This window comes from Numida meleagris, chromosome 18 (assembly GCF_002078875.1).
Source record: "Numida meleagris isolate 19003 breed g44 Domestic line chromosome 18, NumMel1.0, whole genome shotgun sequence".
Taxonomy (NCBI): domain Eukaryota; kingdom Metazoa; phylum Chordata; class Aves; order Galliformes; family Numididae; genus Numida; species Numida meleagris.
In genome coordinates, this window is record NC_034426.1 from 2870127 (window position 1) to 2888857 (window position 18731).

General features: G+C 52.8%; 1 protein-coding gene across 6 annotated transcripts; it reads right to left on the bottom strand.

The window, feature by feature from the left end:
- LAT2 (linker for activation of T-cells family member 2) lies at window positions 3007-18681 on the bottom strand. Of its 6 annotated transcripts, none has more exons than XM_021416082.1 (14): window positions 14401-18681; window positions 12389-12944; window positions 9391-9496; window positions 8797-8836; window positions 7866-7909; window positions 7153-7201; window positions 6666-6709; window positions 6221-6259; window positions 5796-5826; window positions 5504-5559; window positions 5281-5340; window positions 5121-5183; window positions 4716-4803; window positions 3007-3872 (listed from the first exon to the last, which is right to left on the bottom strand). In XM_021416082.1, exons 3-13 carry the CDS (start codon window positions 9476-9478, stop codon window positions 4718-4720), a joined length of 600 nt encoding a protein of 199 aa, XP_021271757.1. In that variant the 5' UTR covers window positions 9479-9496; window positions 12389-12944; window positions 14401-18681; the 3' UTR covers window positions 3007-3872; window positions 4716-4717. The 6 variants fall into 6 exon arrangements, with proteins under 6 accessions (XP_021271757.1, XP_021271756.1, XP_021271758.1 ...); XM_021416081.1 differs by having other exon boundaries at window positions 12170-12944; XM_021416083.1 differs by lacking the exon at window positions 12389-12944.

The window sequence follows — 18731 nt, forward strand, 5'->3', positions numbered from 1 at the left end:
AAAATATATAATAAGTTCAGGGATGCTGTGCATTTGTGTTCCTTTCTCTTTTCTTGATTGTCCAGATTAGGTCATGTCATTTTTCTGTAGTTTCAGTATACCACAAAGCTACAGCATCATGGTTTCCTCCCTGCCTAGTTTTGGAAACCACCTTGCAAGTTCAGAGGAGCAATAGAGTGTGAAATGCAGAGTGAAAACAAATAGAAATTTAATGTGACCATCTCTGTATGTGGTGTCAGATGCGCGTCTCTAAGCAGAGCTGTCTTAAAGTAATTAACTACATTCTGGTTATAGCAGTCACACAAAGCATGGTAGAGGTACAAGTTACTGGTGCCTGCTCTTCACCCCACCCCTTCTGCTGAAGGTCACCACCCCAAGCATCCCGTTGCCCACATCGTGTTGTTTCAGTGCCAAACTGATTTTCACTTGCAGTGTCAGCCCAGAGGCCAATCCTTGCACTGAAGCCACAGCTGCTCACACCCTTCATTTCTCTGATTCAGCCACAGGGGTGATGAGTTTTAGCAGCAAAGACTGGTAGCGTTCTAAATTGTACCCTCCAGACTTTCTGCAGCTCCTTTGACAGAGCTTTAAGACAAAGGAAATCAAGATAATTGACAGTTAAAGCACAGACACTTTTGAGTTTGCTCCTGAATGAAATAAAGGAAAGAGTTCTTAGAATAATGGATGCAATACTCAGAAGTACATTCTCCTTTCACTAGATATTAATCAAGCTCTGGTAGGTTTGATTTCCAGACAGTGATTTGTCACTACTAGCACAAATACTGTTAAATACGTGACTTATAATGTTGTATGCAACTGCTTAAGCTACTGAGTCCTTTACAGACACAGCATCACAGCTTTTGTCCACAAGAGCTTAAATAAGGCACGTTATTTAGGCAGTAGGCTAATATTCCCTTGTTTGTACATCACATACAGCCTACTCTGGCTTCAATTTCTGGTTAAAAATATTCATAGCTGAACAGAGAAACAAGGTGTTACGGTGGCAGCTTGATAAAATAACAGATGTCACACAAGTAGGATTCATAAGGCAGATCCTTACTGTGGTGGGTGCTCCTCCCTGTGCATTGCAGGGTTTGCTCTGGCAGTGCCAGTGCAGGAGTGACAAACTCGGAGGATCAGAGGTGCTTTGCTCTCTGGTGAGTGGCTTTCTTCTGGAGCACATTCAGTAGGTGCCCTTCTGCTCCACTTTGGAGCCGGTTCACTTACAAGCATATACTCTACAGCACTGGGGGGGGGGTTAGTTATACTGACCTTTACTGAGAGGAGGAACGGCATCAGTCTGAGAGGCCAGCAGCCTCTTCTGCCAAACCTGATTGCTCACCATTTGTGAATGTAGAGCTGCTGCTTTCTGGTAGCCAGGTAAAGCTTCCCAGCTCCATTAGCCATGCTGGCAGGGCCAAAACTACCTTTCTAATGTGTCTTCTGCATTGAAAACGGGAAGCAAATTGCTCACTTGGCTGTCTCACTAATGTGAGGAAAAAAGGCAACATGTACCCAAGGGAGGTGGCAGTGCCCCTTGTATTCCTGTCGGGCAACACTTGATCTGACAGTTTGGGTTTAGCACCAGAAATCCTTACATACCTGACAATGGGCTCTGAAAGCACAGTTAATCAGTGAGCACGTGCGTATACTCACCTAGTGCAAAGAGAAAGCTCACGTTTCAGAACAAGACTGTAAAAACACCGATGAAGTTTCCCTGGGCAGCGCCTGGATAACTTCCAGCACAATGAGATCACTGGCTGGAAAGTACTCCAGGGGCTTCACGGCACTGAGGAAGGATTTGCTGCTCTCTGCAGCTGGCTGCTCTGGAGCTTGGAAGGAGGGCAATGTGCTCGGACTCCCACTTAAGGCCAGGGAACGTACTCCAAATCTATCTGCTGCTCTGCCTGCTCACACTGCACAGCTTTCAGGTACTGGCAGCGAAGGAACCTTATTGCAGGGAAATGTCATTGCTCTAATCCTCCTCCCTGCTTAGCAAGCAGAGCAGTAAATCTTGCATTTTAATCTTTTGCCTGCACGCTCACCTCCCGGACAGAACTTTCTGGGAGGTCTTTGGATCTCCCGCTGCGTGCCAAGGGCCTTTTACTGCTGCTGATCACATCCTAAGCCCTTAACGTCTCCCTCTGGTTACGAGGTGAATCACGAGTACGTGCAGCATCGTGGCACATCCCTGAAAATGCAGCTCACTCTTTTCCTCTGGCAGATCCTGAAAATTCTGTGGTCTGCAGCTCTTGGTGAAAAGCGAGAGCTGCTTCAGGTGCTGGATTAGTCACCAGCAATGACAGTTTCGTGGGCCAGGTGCTCTGTTTTAGTAGCAAAGGCAACTCCTCGTTCCCTTGCCTGCCCACGAGTCTGTGCAGAGCCAGCACAGTCTGCGGCTGTCACCACGTCTGCTCTGTTGTGTCAGTATCCCCCACTCATGCAAAGTTTTGGCATTTAGACATCAGAAATCAGAGTGTGAGCAGAAGCTGAACTGGGAGGGGCCGGGCATGCAGAAAGGCAGGCTGCCAGCTCCCTGCACGAGCACATCGTGCGGTTTTCTCCGTTCCAAGCGTCCTGTGGGAGCAGGACTACATGCATTTGTAGGAGCTACGAGTGCATCTCCCAAGCCAAACACCAAACCAGCTGCCGTTGCAGCTACGCAAAGAGTGGCCCCACGCTCTCAGCAATTCTGCTGAAAATAGAGCTGAGCACGTACCGCAGGAAGCACCTGACATCCTCTTCTCCCACTCCAGGGCTCTCACCCTTACCTCCACTTCTCTGCTCGTTCTGACCAGTCCCCGAGCCGTGTGCCGTGGGCCGTGTCCCTCCGCAAAGCGCAGTTCTGAGCAGTTCTGAGGAGCGAGGCGTCACGGAGCGATGTTTTCACCCAGTAGGATCCCGCTCATCACCCTGGGCCGCTTCTGCACGTGCTCCCGTGCCAGCCTGTCTCACTGGATCACAGAAACAACGCGCACGTTGTAGCAAACCACAATAAGAAACAAACCTGGATTTTCTTTGGAGGCTTTACAGTTTTAATAAATAAGTGCTAAGGTGGTGCCGAACCTATGCACGAGGGCTCAAGAGACAAGGGTTACATTTCAGGACTGATGTTCCAACGGCAAATCTCGACCAGTGGTGCAGTTTCTGAGGCTGACAGAGGTGGATGGAACCTTGTCAGTTGCTGCGGTGTCTTTGTATCGTCGTAAAGCAGATAAGGAAACACAAGGAGAACTGCCACAGACACCGTGAATTACAAGCTGCGGATGAGGGCTTAATCCTCTTTAGCCCTGAGCTCTTGTAATGGTTTGGAATCTCATTGAGCTCCAGAGGAGCACTGCTGCTGTAAGAGCAACCTCTGCCTTGCCAGTTCTTCTCCTGTCGGAAACAGCTTCTGGAGGAGAGCGTAGGAACTAAACCGAAACCTAATCCCTGCCTTTGAATACCGCCGTGCGTGAGTCAGCCCGACAAATTAAGTAGCTGGCTGCACTGCTGCTCGGCAATTTAAAGAATCATTTCACGCTTGGCAGGAGACAACATCGCGCAGAGCAGCTGTGCTCCCTGCAGCAGGCAGGCCGGGCAGCGAGACGGGACCGGGAGCTCGCAGCGTGCCCATGGGTGCTGCTGGGCAGGGCAGGCTTTGCTCTTGGGCAGGGCTCTCCCTCCGGTCGCATGGTTGCTGTTGGATGTCAGTGGGGTTTCACGCAGAGCGTCCCTTCCTTTCAGCCACACCTGTCCCACGGGATCTCGGGCACGATCTGGAGGGAAGATGGGATGGAGGGATGGAAGGTGCCTCTTTCCCGATGTGTTATGTGCTGGCTGGGCAGGCTCTTGCGGCTTGGGAAGGGCTTCTTCAGACTTCAGGCAGAACACTTGAAATCAGAGGGGGAAAACAGTGAGTCCACGGACTTGTAGCCCCTGCAAAAAGCAGGGAGGTAAGCAAAAATCAGGCGGAACACGCTGCGACTAATGCAGAACTGTAATCCCTGGCATTTCTCACTGGAAGAGAAATAAATGCAGGATTGCTCATAGAAGTTAGTGCTGTAGCCCTTTTCATTTATTGCAAGGGTGATCTGGCTTCCCTCCCTCCAGATGCTGCTCAAGTTTGAAACAAGTTCTGTAACGAGGAGAGCAGGGTGGCTGTGCTCTGGATGGTGGGGGCAAACCTGAAATACTCAGGATGGCTTCAGAAAGATCCCGACAAGGAGCCTGCCCACTGCTGCTGCTCAGTTTGTGCTGGTAAATCCCAGGGGCTGGAGCTGCACAGGGATGATCCCACTGGCTCTCAGAGAGCAAAAACCATGAGGGGAGTGGTACTGGCCCCGCTCCCTCTCCCAGCCAGGCTCCAGTTGGAGCAGGTTGACCAGCACCGTGCACCAGTCAGCACGCAGAGACACCACAGATGTATGTACGAGCACAGTGTGAAGCCTTCCTGCAGCTCTCTGCAGAAGCTTTAACTTTTGGCTGCCTGCGGGAGCTCAGTATCAGCAGCCAGCAGCTTGCTGCTCAGAGCAGAGCGTGCAGCAGGAGCAGGGCTCCAAGTGTCCCTTGCTGAACTCTGCCTCCGTGCTGCAAACCAGAGGGGTTTGGGGCTCTGCCTGCACTGCATGGCCCGAAGCTGATCCGAAGCAGTTCTGGGCTACTGCAAGTTCCCCGAGGAGAAAACACAATCCTCCTTGCCCTGAACAAGTGTGTCAAACGTTTGCTCCCGTTACCTTCACTTTGACAGCAGGATGGAGTCTAGCACCGGGTCTGTGTTGACGTAGTCTGGCTCCTCATCCTGGCTCTCTGCATACAGCGTGGCTAACGGGGACAGAAAGCAGCCATCAGCAATGGGGATGATCTTAAAAGATCCCCACCATCCACACTGTGTATCCTGCCACAGCAAATTCGCAGACATGCCACCAGCAGCAGACTGGGCTCTAGAGAGCGCACAGATGGGGTAGCAGCCATCCCACCACAGTGACACCCGAGGCAGAGATTTGCACATCGCCCTAGATACTCGTAGTTATATTAGAGTGCATAAAAAACACCTCGAGATGTGGGGATGCCTGCATGGCCCCAAGCTCAGTGCAGCACGGCAGCACCCTGCCCACCACGAGCAGCTGCTGAGGACGCACCTTTCGCTTGCTGCACCTTCCAGACCTCTATTGCTGCGCTGTTCTCGTAGTCTTCTGCATCATCTGCAGGTAAGAAGAGTTTGGACAGGGTGATGCTGAGCAGCAAATGAGCTAAAACCTCAATAAGGCTCAGCACAAAGCATGGCAGCACCACACTCACCCAGCTCAGAGCTGCAAGGAACCCCAATGATGACATTCTGGTAGGAATGCGAGTCCTCGTCTTTGGGAGAGAGAGGAAAGGGGAACAAGGGAAGTGTGAGTGACCTAGGGGGGCCTCAGCCCCTGCAGGGTTTTGTGCTTTTGGCAGCTGCCTGCAGGAGAGGCTGTTTGCCCTTTGCAGGCTGTGCTGGCTACTGGAGAAGGGAGAGTGCTGAACACCTCACCTTTGGGTGGAGAGAAGAACCTGGCGTGGCTGTAGTAACCCAGTGAGACAGGCTCCCTGCGGAAGGAAAGCTGTGCTCAGCCTCTGCTGCCCAGACACATCCTGCCATGGCCGAGGGCAAGCAGCAGGCTGAGTCAGCAGCTCCACAGCCTCCAGACCCCACGAAGCATTGCCCACAATGGCAATAAGGGCCTACAGTGCCACAGCCCTATGTGGGGTGACACAGGAGCTGCACGTGGCTCTTGCTGACAAAGCGGATGGAGCGTGCACGCAGAGCAACAGGCAGCACTTACACGTAGGCAGCGTCCCCACGCAGGCAGTCCTCTGCAAACATAAAGGGATTCCCATTAACACATCACACTGCAGCACCAACCCCCAACACCCAAATTCTCCTGAGCACAGTGGTTGGCCCCGCAGGCAGCAAAGCCCCAGAGCCACTGAGGCTGCACTAAGCAGGGCTGGGAGCCCTGAGCAAACCAGGACAGGCCCTGTAAAACAGCAGGGAGATAGAAACTATCCCCTAGTTTGAGAAGCAGAGTGCAGCTCCGTGTGGCAACAACTCTCACTGGTGCCAGCTCCAGCAGGGAGCCAGGGGCTGCTGCAAGCATCCCATCCCATCCACTCGGCTGCCCAGCACAGCTTAAATGCAATGAGTCAGAGCCTGCGGGGGCCAGCTCCCATCACTGGGGCCATTGTGAACCGCCCGTGCAGCACATACCTGTCATGAAGTTCTGGTAGCGGGGCTCAGCACTGCTCTCTGGGACAAAGCACAGGGGACATTAGAGGGGTGTGAGGGCTGGGGGACACCCAGCGCCGGCAGCACGGAGATGGGGAATGGCTGGGGTGGGCTGTAGGTTATCCAGCCCTATTGCTCCAAGTGGGACTGGGGAGCTGCAGCAAAGCAGCCTGCGTGTAACACTCAGATCCCGTCGGCTGTCGCTGTGCAGACCCCACACACAGCATCCCCAGCAACCTCTGCACCACCCAGCTTGTTTGCAGCACAACTCGGGGGTGCTGGCACTGAGCCTCCGTTTTTCCCCAAACCAGTGGGAGCTCCCAGCTACGTAAATGAGAAGAGTTGCAACATCCGCATATTTTGCAAATGGATTTTGCGACATCACTACGCACGAATTTGCAGCCGATCCGCGGGTGCTGATGCTCACCAATGCCAACGTGACAGGAGGTGCTGAGCTCCTCGGGGGCTTTCCTGAAAGAAAGAGCTCCCTTTGTAGCTGAGGCCGGCAGGAAAAGAGAGCTAAAGCTTCGGCTCTGACCAAGCAGGAGGAAAAGCTCTGCTTGTTGGCAATGGGAAATGCACCGAGCAATGGGAGTGGATGAGTTTGGGAAAAAGCAAACTGTGGTGGGGATGGCCATGCCTGGCAGCGCAGCACTTATCAGTGCAGTGCATTTTTTTGAGAAGTGTGGTGATGGGGAGGAGGGGATTTCTCAGGTGAAACTGCTTGTAAGCAAAGAACAGCATGGGGTTTTTTCGCAACCTGTCATGGACTGTCACAGTTTGTTTCATCGGGTTTGACTTAAATATTACAAAGTGCAGCATCCAGTCCCACAGCCTCAGCATCCGCAGAGGTTGGCTGAGCTCTGTTCAAGCTTGATTCTACAGCTGGGATGTGCCTCGTGCTTTCCACCTACCTCGCCAAGTTTTCGGGTTCCTTGGTCCGTTCCAGCCTTCGGGTTACAGCTAGCAGCAAGAACAAAACGAGGTGGTGGTGAGCACGGAGCATCCAGCACAGTGGGTTCCCCAGCAAGCCTTCAACGCACCACAAAACTGCTTCCAAACCATTTCTCAAACGCATACCGAGGCCAAAAGGGGAAACGAGCAGTGAGAAACACGCTGTCTGCACGTCAGGGGAAGCCGCAATCCTAATTGCTGCCTAATTTCCTATTCTCCCCCCAAATTCACTCTGTCTGGCAGCCTTTGGCACGCTCAGCACCAATCGCAGGACGCACCGCCGGGTCGCAAGCTTCGGCTCAGCTGAAGCAAAGACTTTTGGGGGCTGTTTGGGGCAGGGCAGGGAGCATCCTCGGTGGCTGGGGGTGGTGACATTTGCTGCAGACCCCAACGGCGTGCTGGCCAGGGCAGAAATCTAAAGGTCAGCGTGCAGCGAGCAGGAAGCAGCGAGAGGTGATGGTGGATGAGTCACTGCCCTCACCCACAGCCCTGCTCCCACAGCTTGAGCTGAACCCTTCCAGAGCACACACTGACAGCCCCTTGCTCTCCTGTGGTGCTGCTTTAGTGACTTATTCTCGAAGGAAGCGTGGATTTTGGTGGGAGCATCCCAGAAGCATCAGAAGTGCCTTCCAATGTGGCTTGGGCCCCCCCCTCCCCGCAGGGCCCTACTCACCGGAGCAGGACCGGATCACCTCAAACCGCTGTGGATGTTCCAGCCTGGAAGAAACGGAGGCACCGCATCAGCTGAATTCAGGGCACATAAGATGGAAACCAGAGCGAGGGCTGCAGATGACCCCACAGGGACCCTGAGGATGCTCCTCCTCGTGGTCTCCCTTCTGGCCTCCACGGCCAAGATGTGCTTGTGGCCCACGGGCAGAGGGAAGGGCCCAAGGTGACAAACCCTGCCCTGACACTCCGTGCATCAAAACATCACACCTGCACAGGATGAAGCAGGTGCCCTGCCATGGCGAGGCCTCAAGTGCTGCCCATGGCACCACGAGGCCCGTGCTGGGCGGCCTGACCCCCCACCTCCTTCATGCCACGCTTGCTCCTTGATCAAGTGTTAAAAACACTTCTTTTTGTTGCTCATAGTATCATTTAAGCTGTGGTTTGTCTGTTAACGAAGGAAATAAGGGGGTGTGCATGTGTATGGTGATGTTTCCTTCACCGCTCGTGCTGCAGCTGCGTGGCTCTGGCGTGAGGCCCCGCCGGCACCGGGCAGCGCTTTGCTCATGGAGCGCACGGGACGAGGCCGGGATGTGCCCTCTGTGCTTCTCCAGACCTTTTTCCAGTGGGTTACTGACTCACGGGGCCTCGTGGCCACTGCTTCATTTGGGATTATTCCTTGTGATGGTGTTCCCCTTTACCGGGACGCGTTGCCTTGCGCACTGCCAGCAGCAGAGCTCAGGTACAGACGTACAGGATATATAAAATACATCTATAAATATAATATAGATAAATAATAAGGGCATATAGATGTATGTTAGTATTTGACGTTACGTCTGTCCCGGCTGGGGGATGTGCAGCGCATGCACCAGGTCCAGCTCTGACTTCTGTCACCCAGAGAGGTTTCGGGGCAAAGCACAGCAGCAAAAGGAACTTACTGACTCCTCTGATCGCTGTCCTTCTTTCCTCGCTTTGTAGCTGAAAGACAAAAAAAAAACCTTGATGCAAAAGCATGATACGGGCATGTGAGACAAGAAAGGGAAGAACCTCAAGCTTCTGGTGGGGCCACCAGCCTCGTCCTGCGGCTTCTCAGCCACCTCAGAATCATTTGAGTTGGAAGGGACCCCCAGAGGCCATCAGGTCCCACTGCCTGCAACGCACAGGGACACCCACAGCTCCATCAGTGCCCAGAGCCCTGCAGCCTGACCCTGGGGGTCTGCATGGACGGGGCACCACCAACTCTCCGGGAACCTGTGCAGTGCCTCACCGCCCTCATTGTACAAAACTTCCTTACGCCCAGTCTAAATCTGCCCTCTTTTAGCCTGAAACCGTTTCCCCTTGTTCTTTCACAAGATCCCATCCTGCTAAAGATTCTGTCCCCTCCTTCCTTACAGCCCTTTAGATACCAAAAAGCCGCTCTCAGCCCTCCCTGCAGCCTCCCCTTCTTCACCAGCACACCCCACACAGGTGGGACACCCCAGGAGGAAAGCAGCCACCCGCTGCCACCCAGGGTCCCCGTGCCCGTGCCTTACCATAGAGCTGGCACCTGACGCAGGCACTGACAGCCACCCCGAGCAGCATCAGCGCAGCGGCCGCCCACAGCAGCTCCGGCTGCGCCATGGCCCGGCCACGTCCAGCCTGGAACACAGCGGTGAGAAGTGCTGTCAGTTCCACCCAGCACCAGCCCTGCCCTCCTTTCCACGCCGTGCACAAACTGCAGTGACCTTTTTTTTTTTTTTTTTTCCAATGACCAGCAAGGCAAAAACCCCCATACATATATATATATATATATATCAGACAGAAACAGCAGCTGAACTCTGTCCTGCTTAGCAACTTCTCCCTCCACTTGTGCAAAGCAATAAATAACATTTCCGTGCCCAAGCTGCCAGCCGCGCCGACCCCCGCTCACCCCAAGCCCTCCCCATGCAGTGGCTGCACGCCTCGGCGTCACACAGACCCCAGCCCCAGCGGTGGGAGGTTTGTGGTCCGGCAGTGGCAGTCCCAGTCCCGCACCAGTACCCTGATGGCCGGGGCACAGCGCGTTACCGTGCTGCTGCTGGTCCAGTAAAAGCATTCTGGGGGGTGTTTTGGTTTTGGGGTTGTTTGCTTTCAGCTGTGCCAAGCTGAAAGAGGCAGGCAGCACTGACCTGCTCTGTGCCCCGGTAGGGCAGGCCGCCATCTCCCTTCCAGAGGTGGCTTTATTTCTCTGCAGTCAGGAACAGCAACAAGGGGCATTGCCCGAATCCCTCCCTGGGAACTGTGGCCGTCTCGTTGGGCACCACGCTTCTGCTCCCCATCAGCATCGACTCATAAGCACCGCACCAGCCTGAAGGATGCTATTTGCACCCAGCAAGCGCCCAAGTCAATGAAAATCTGTTTTTCTGTTACAAAATCTCCTCTCGTAAGACACAAAATCTCATTTTTGCTGCATCGAAAATACTCTGCAAACCTCACGAGGCTTGCTGTCATTTCAAGAGCCCAACAACGCCACATTTTGCTGCAAGAACTGAAGCATTTGGGTAAAGCAGCTTTAATCCGCCCCGTCCCCCATCCAAAAAAAATCTACATCCCTTAAAAATTAAACAAAAAAAAATTAAAAATACAGTCCAGATGAGGATGTCTGCAGCCCTGGCCAAGTGGGAAGGCCACGCAGAGCAGGTACCCAGCACCTGGGTGCTGAGGTAAGGAAACCCACATCAGTGCCAGAAAGGAGCTGATGGGAGAGGACAATGGAGGCCTCTACAAGAAGCAGGAGGCACTCACTGCTGCCGGGATATAAATAAAATATCTGGAAGGCTGAATGTGCTTTCCTTGGTCTCTCCAGCCCTAAATGAAGGGTTTCACCAGGGCTGCCAGGACCAGCCACAGAAGGAGGCCTGGGCTCAGAGCTCCCATGTTTTGAGGCTGCTGAAGCAGACAGCGCACGGACGCCCATCTGCGAGAGCGCCCCGGAAGGCAAAAGGATTCCCTCCCTTCCTGAAAGTTCACTTGGTGGCCTGCAGTTTGCAGCAAACTGAGACTCACTCAGGTTGACTGGATGAGTCACCGGCGTAGAACTCTGAAGAGGAGAGTTTATTTAAAAACTTGCCGTACGAAACTTAGCACATGGGCTTATTGAACAGATGCAACGTTCCGCTTGGCTCAGTGTCTCTAACATTTCTAAGAAAAGCAACACGACTTTCTGCTTGCCTCCACTGCACAGATTTCCACAGAATCCATTCAGAAATGGAAGCCTCAGACCAAAGGAAGCTCCTGTGCTTGGGAGCACGGCCATGACCGGCCGTGAGCCTTCAGACAAGCTCTGTGCTGAGCTCTGCAGGCCCCATCTCCTACCAGATTTGATGCCAGCGTAAACTATCTCAGGAAAGCTGCTGTGGTACAGGCACAGTCTGCTTTTGTGCAGCGATTCAAGCAGAACGTGCTTTATTTTACACCAGAGGACACAGCTCAGTAGAACATAGGCCAAGAGGGACAACTGGGATCGATACGTGAACTCCCAGAGATGAGCACTTCGTACAGCTCAGTTGTACAAAAGCCTCAGCTGGAAAATAGAGCACAAAATCCTGAGCACAGCACGCCTGCCAGCGTGAGGATGTATTCCATGGAAATATCCTGTAATTGCTCCCAGCTTCCCTCGTCTTGGGCGGCATTGAAGCCACGCACTGCTCTTCCCATGGGGGATGCCAGAATAGGAACTGAGGATAAAAGCAACTTGTCCATGTGTATGTAGGTACTCGTGTGTCACAAGTAACCTCTGCTCCAAAGCAACGAACACGAGCCAAGACTGCGCAAAACTATCCCATAATTATCCCCAGTTTCGCTGCCCGTATTACCCTGAACATTGGTCACGGGAGAAGAGCGACGCAAAGACACGGCTCTTCTTTCTCACCAAGACTGGTGATCTCAAGCACACACAGTAAAAGAGGCACCTTCATAAGATGCCACCAAGCCCCGAACCAGATGGGAAACCCATAGAGGTGCAGTGGGAATCAGCGATGGGGCTTCGGAATGGAAAGCACAGCGGAACAAAAAGCAGGAGCCAAAAGCAGGGGTGAGAGCAGCTCAGCACGGAAGGACCTCAAAAGATGCTGAATCTCTGAGAAGAAAATGCTGAAAGAGTGTAATAATAATAATAATAATAATAATAATAATAATAATAATAAAAAAAGCCGCGCTGCCACATGCAGGGGGGGGTCAGGAGATACAAAAAGTAACGTTGTAAGACAGGCAAAGCAGACGGCAGAGCGGACTCTCATTTTGGGTTTTGGAGGGGTCTAAGAGCTGCTGAGGCGTGCTCGGTAGTTTTCATACCTTGGAGCTCAGCACGCGATGGTCGCGAGCAGCAGCGGGGAGCAGCATCCAGCACGGAGCTTTGGGGAAGGAGTTTGCAGGGAGGACCTCGGGCCCTCATCAAAGCAGCCGCCGAGATCCAGCCCGGGATCCGCGAGCTCAACGCCAGCGGGGGGAAAACCGGCCTGTCCCCACGCCTCCGCAGGAGCCCACGCAGCGCTGCAGCCCGGCCCACCTTACCCGCAGCCTCAGCCGCCCGGCCCCTCCTGTCCCATCTCCTCGTGTGGGCGCTGGAGCCGGCTCCTCCGGGGATCGTTCGCCAGCTTCTGGTTTCCTGCCCCCATCTGAATCATTAACCCCAACATCCGCCACCGGCCGCCGGTCAGCCCCTCTCCGGGTTCGCACGAGCTCACCTCCCACAGAAGCAGAAGCAGAAGCAGTTCGTTTTTATCGGCTGCAGGCAGAGGAAGAGGCTCGGATGGCAAGAACCACGCGGCGACAGCCACGCACGGCGCCGGAGCCCTCGAGTGCCACGTTGGGCTGGTGCCCCCAGAACGTCCCAGGGCGGCGATAACGCTCTCAGCAAAGCGCCCTCGGATCACTGCTGTTGTGCCGGGTGTCACTGGGAGCAGGAGGGAGGCAGAGCTCAGAAGGGCAGCGAGCAGCCGCAGGTCACCGCAAAGGGCTGAGCTGACAGCAACCCGGAGCTGTTCCCATCCAGCGCTGCGAGAACAAACCCACAGCTATTGCTGCGGCACAGCGGCGTGCAAACGCCTGGTACTATCCCATTGCACTCCTAAAAAAAACAAAAGCCAACCCAAAACAGCAGCTTGTGATTTTTTATTTCCTTTTTTTTTTTGCACTTGAAACAGCTAAGGAGGGCTTATGAATGAGACTCGTAGGTAACTCCACCGGCTCCAAGCCCTGTCTCAGCACAGGAGATACGTGTCCTGCTCTAAGAATAGGACAAGCACACAGCAGCCCCATTATTTATAGCCACCAGAGCACAACAGCCAGCACAGCACACGTCCTACAGCTGCAAACAGAACGGTGCAGCCTGCACTAGGCCCCACACACAGCCAGGCAGATGGGCCCATACGGGGAAATGCTGCTGCACTGAGATGGGCTGGGAATGATGCTGCAACCCGGGAGCATCCAGCTCGCTCTCATCTGGAGGGTGACTCTACTATCAAGAGAATGATAAAATACTCATCTGTTTTGTAAATTATCTGCATCTCCTGGATGGGAAACTTTGTTATCATGCTAGCAGAGGAAACGTTGCCTGGTCGAGATAGCTGGCTGCTGCACGAGTCCATGCAATGACATTGAGACTTCATTCTGATTTGCAACAGAAGTGCAGAAATAACTGCACGCGCCATCCAGAACGGTTCCCAAAAGAAATCCAGGCACGGAGAGCTATCTCAAAACCAGCACGTGTCATCTGAAGCAGAGAGCAGAAGAGCAAGGCCCAGCCTGGGATTGGCTGTTTGGCTTAGGGCTGCGGCGTGATGGGAACCGCGCTCCTGCCTGCAAGTGCAGCTGCCACACAGCTGGCATTTCCAGCACAGCTCTCTGCTATGAGGTGCTCGCTAGCAGCTTTTCCTTGATTTGAACATAAGCTGACAAGCGTTTTACTAAAAAAATCACATTACTTACAGCACAAACATTGCTGTGAGCATGCTGGAGGCGATTACAGTTCCTCCTTTTCAGATCAGAAGTTTGTTTTTATCGGGAACAGTCAATGCTGAAAACGTCCTGTTCACTATCTTACCGCCCCGACCTGGCCCACGGCTTCAGAGATGACTCACTGCCTCGCTGTGGACGTCCCCACTGTTGGCATGGGCTGTAGCAAAGGCCCCGTGCATTAGGCACAGATTGTGCCCTGGAACACGGTGGAACCCCTCCCCAGCCACAGTGCAGCGAGTGGAAGCTGCCCCGCGCCCGAAGAGCAGCGTGAATGTTGGCAAAGCAGCCACTGGCAGCAGCAGGGCCAGCCCAGCCTCATTGCAGCAACCCCAGGCAGAGGGATGCCCTCCAAAGACATCGCTCCTTTTGCAATGCTGCTCTCATGCCCATTTCTAACCTTAATTAGTGCATCCCTACTGGCCTAGCACAGCCAGCCAGCCACCATTCCCTCCATCCAATGAATTACATGAAACACCACCCTACGGTTCCATCCTTCTTCATCCTTTTTCAAAGCCTACCCATTTCAGCTTCCTTCTCTCTCCTGCCAGCAAACACACATCACTTACCTTCAGCCAGTTTCACCAGCTAACCAAACCCTTTTCTTCTGCTGCTTTTTCATCCAGAGCTGATCAGCTGCAGAGAGGTCTTGGGCCCCAGAGAGGCTGTGGGAATGCAGTTTTGAGCCTGCCCAGCTTACGGTCCCATTGCCTTGGGGCAGCTGCCAGTAGCTCCGACAGAGGTGGGCTCTGACCACAGACCAGCTGCATTTGCTTCAACTAATGACGAATGCTGAACAGGGGAAAGGATGATTAGGAAACAACGCATGATCCAAGCCCCATCTTTCTGCAGGAACACACCCTGCACCGAAAATTCGGAGCAAAGTTTTACAAGCTCCTGCAAGATCTCTCCCCCCAAACCCAGTAAGTTTTGTGAGCTACCAACATTGCGAGAGACCAGCTCTTAAATGAAATCCGCCTCCCAGGAGGAAGCTTTGGGACCAGAGTAGGCACGTGCCTCATTCTAACCACGAGTTCAGCCAAATTTCCATGGCAGCCCTAACGAAAATCACGTCTTGGAGGAAGTTTTCTGCCCTGCTACAGCAGTAAGGACAAGCAGCAGCTTTCCTCCAAGCTGCAGCTGTAGGAGCATTTCCTCTGCTAAAGGGGAAGTGCCACCTCCCGCCCTGCCCCAGCTGCACGCCCCGCTGCAAACCCCATCTCACTGCGCTGCAACCAAAAGCAGCTCCGTGACAGCCACAGCCACACGCTGCTACCACCCCGCGGAAAGGAAGCTCACAGCTGGGAGCCCCAGGTGCCGGCCAGAAATCTGACCAAGCCAGATTTGCAAAGACTAATCCTGCGTGACCCTGCGGTGCTTCAGAGCTTCTTCCCATTCTTCTCCTGCTTGGTTCATCCACGGAGACAAAATAATTCTTATATTTGAACGCAAAACCTAGAAGGTTTGAATGCTTTTATTGGAGTTTTGTACAGCGATACAAATTGTACAGAGTCGTTACAGTACAGGTTTCGCAGGGGTTTATAGAGGTACTCAGTGATTTTTTGGTTTATTTCAAAGGAAGAGGCGGATTTTGGGAGCACGGTGACATAACAAAACAATCTCATAGTGGGAAGCAAATCCCTGCCACGATGAACACTGACCTGGCTGAAACCTACTGGGCAGCGAGGCGGCAACCAGCAATGTTCCCAGCAATGACACCAGCCCTGGGGTGCTCCAGAGCTTTACACAAGAACGCGTGAGCGGACGGGGGAGCAGGCTGTTACTGTGAGAGTGCTGAAGATCCTTAAAGCCCTTGGACACACTTTTCTGCAAAGGGGACAGAAGCGAGGGAAGCCGAAGTCAAAAATCAGCCCGCAGCGGGGCAGGCAGTCACGTAACAGAGTTGTTCAGCTATGGGAAAAGCTATGGAACAAGAAACCCTCAAATGTTTTCGAATGAGTAACCCAAACAGCTACAGCAACACGAGGAACGTGGCCTAAGACCTAAGAACAGTGACACTGCACGCATACCGGAACGCCGCGTGTGCAGCCTGACCTCCCATTCCCTGTGTCCAGCTAAGCTGTGTGCTGAAGCGAGCAGACACCACAAGGAACCAGCAGAGCTCCTGCACAACCCCTGAAGAGCAGAGAAGGTGCAAGCTGCACACGTGGGGCTTTGGGAGGACAATCTGTCCTGTTAGCCCAGAACGTGCCTCGTCATCAGGGTATTGCTATTGCTGATGTGCACCAGGCTCGAGAGTCACTACAGGATTAAACCATTTCAGAAAGCAAAGTCAAAGAATATGATTACACTGCTTTAAATGCCCGTGTTCAGCTTGCTTTGATGTCACTATGCAGATGGGATCACAAAGAACAGGAAAAAAAAATTGCAGAATACGTAAATGTAAAAGGTGCCCACTAAAAGATCCTGCTGCTTCAGATCTACTCGATTCCTTGAAGTCTGGTAGTGGGGTAAGTGGCATACACAGGGAGGGATTCTACCAGCTTAGAACATTCCAGTCTCAGCTGGAATCAAATTCCTTTTCAGCCACGGAAATTCCCCTTTCTAAAAACTGAAGACAACCGTCAGCTACAGAACTGCATCCCAGAAATCCCAGCCAGGAAGAATGCCTGAGAGCCACGGCACGAACTGACCCCGTGCTAGAACACGCCAGGACACGTACCAGCAGCCTCAGCCCCTCAGAGCCCTGGGATGGAAGCTCACTGACCGTGCCCGTGCTGAAAGCCAGCCCGAGTAACATGAGATGCACCCCCACACAGAGCAGGAATGATGGCAGGGCAGAAAACCACTCGTCCACATCTGGCTTCAAAGAGCTCCTGTGGAAGCAGTCATGGACAAGAGAAGCCAGGAGATGTACAGTGCTCTGACAAAGCGCTCAGATTTCAAGATTTACCAGCTTGACCATTCAACCTTTTCTACAAAAAGATGTCATAGGATTTGCTCTAAGATTTTCTTATCTTTTCTGAAGACAAAGTCAGCAGCTATCACCGCAGGTAGCAGGCTCTCCTAGCAGGCTATATGCTAAAGTTGGTATGGAAACCACAACAGAACTCACAGGACAGGCTGTAAAAACATCAGCATTCCTCAAACCAGCCCTGGGACGGCGAGTCCTGGCTGTAACTCTCAACCACAGCTTGTTGCAGCACACCTAGCAGAACTCCAGACGGCGTCAGCACAGCAGGCTCTGCAGTCACACCAGCATCTCCACTAGCTCGCTGATGCTTCAGAGAGACAAGCAAGGCACCCCGAGGGCACAGCTCCACTGGACTCAGCCCCAGCCATCACCTGCACATTGCTCCACTCGTCCCTTCAGCCACCAGCACAGCACCCATGACCACAGCACAGCTCCCCCCAGGTGCTGCTGAAAGGCAGCGCTCAGCCCTCAGGACCACCCCCAGGTGTGGGAGCTGTGCTCATTTGCTGGTGGTGGCTGACAGCACAGCTTTGCAGCATGGTAGATGCACGCTGCTCGCTGCTGCAGTCTCCCACAGCACTTCTGGAGTCACCAGAGCAGCCTCCTCAACCTGCACCCACACTGCAGGAATGCAAAGCTCTTCGTGCAGCTGCAAAGCAGAGCTGCCCAATTCCATGTCAGTTCCAAAACCATCTACTGCATTCCTGACTACAGCTCTCTTTAAGTTCAAGCTTGGAAAAAAAAAATAGCAACAACGCTACACCGCTACTAGAAATAACTTGGTGAGAATATGAACAGCCACAAGGTGAATTTCCCATTGGTTACTACTGCCAGTAACCTCCTGGCTCTAGGCTTTCCCACGCTGGGTTAAGCCTTAAGGTGCAGGTGAAATGAAGCACTACAGCTGGAGCTGCTTTTTGCTGCCGGGAGTCATCTGGTTTCCTCTTACCAAACTTAAACAACCCAATCATATGGAAATTAAACAGCTTTTTCAACTGTTGACATAAGGTAGAACAACCCAACGGAAACGAGGCGATGCAAATTTACGTATCTGAACCATTGAAAAAAGAAACTATTCTGGGATTAGGCTGCTTTCACTAGTAGAAAACTCTTGAGTAAAAGGTTAGCGGGTAGGGAACTTGAAAGAGATGAGCTCCCCCCCACAAATCAGCGTTACTTCTATAAAATAAACCATGCAGAGTAATGAAATTATTGCCACCAGAACGACGTTTGAAAGACCAGCTACGCACAAGCCTCGTGTTAGCAGCTGAAGGACGCCATCTCCAGCCAGCCAGCCCTTCTCCTACAGCTGAGATCACCCAGCAGGGCAGACAGGAGCTCGCACAGCCTGCCTCGGCGGGTCACTGCCCAGAGGGATTCGGATCCTGCGCTCAAGCTGTCAGGACAGCAAGTTTGAGGATACAGAGCAGACCGAACAGCTGGAAGACAGAAACACTTCCCATCATGTCATGCTATGGAAAGCAGTAAAACCAGTAGGAAGGTCAAAGCTCATTTCTTCAATTAAAAAAAACAACAACCCAAACACATGGCTTTTAACTTACCCTGCAGTATGCATACACTTCAAAGACACAGGGCAACAACATCATTAACACTTATGTCCAGCAGGAAATAAATCAAATAAGGCTGGGAAAACAGGGCAGAAAAATAGCAAGCTGATCTATTTGTTTTGCCTTACCAAAGACAACACATTAAAATGCACTACTCCAACCCGAAGCATACACATTTTGCCCCTTACCAGACAGGGCTGCTGGGAAATGTTACCAAGAGCTCTAGGAAGTGCAAGCTAAAATACTTCCAAATTCTGCCCTGCAGCCTTTGCAGTATTACTTGAAGCCACAGGACAAAACTTGAGCTTGCTTCCTCCTCTACATGACTTCTACTTCACTGTCTCCTACAGTCCAGTATTTGTCTAGATTATATTTCTCCCCTTCTTCTTTCCAACCC

Excerpts from the sequence above, each read along its gene's own strand:
- LAT2 (XM_021416079.1), bottom strand. The coding sequence starts at position 9,727 with ATGTTATTTATTGCTTTGCACAAGTGGAGGGAGAAGTTGCTAAGCAGG. Across the intron at positions 7,910-8,796 it reads GACAGCGATCAGAGGAGTCA|GCTGGAACATCCACAGCGGT; the intron begins GTAAGTTCCTTT and ends CGTTTCTTCCAG. Across the intron at positions 5,184-5,280 it reads TCCTTGCAGCTCTGAGCTGG|ATGATGCAGAAGACTACGAG; the intron begins GTGAGTGTGGTG and ends TCTTACCTGCAG.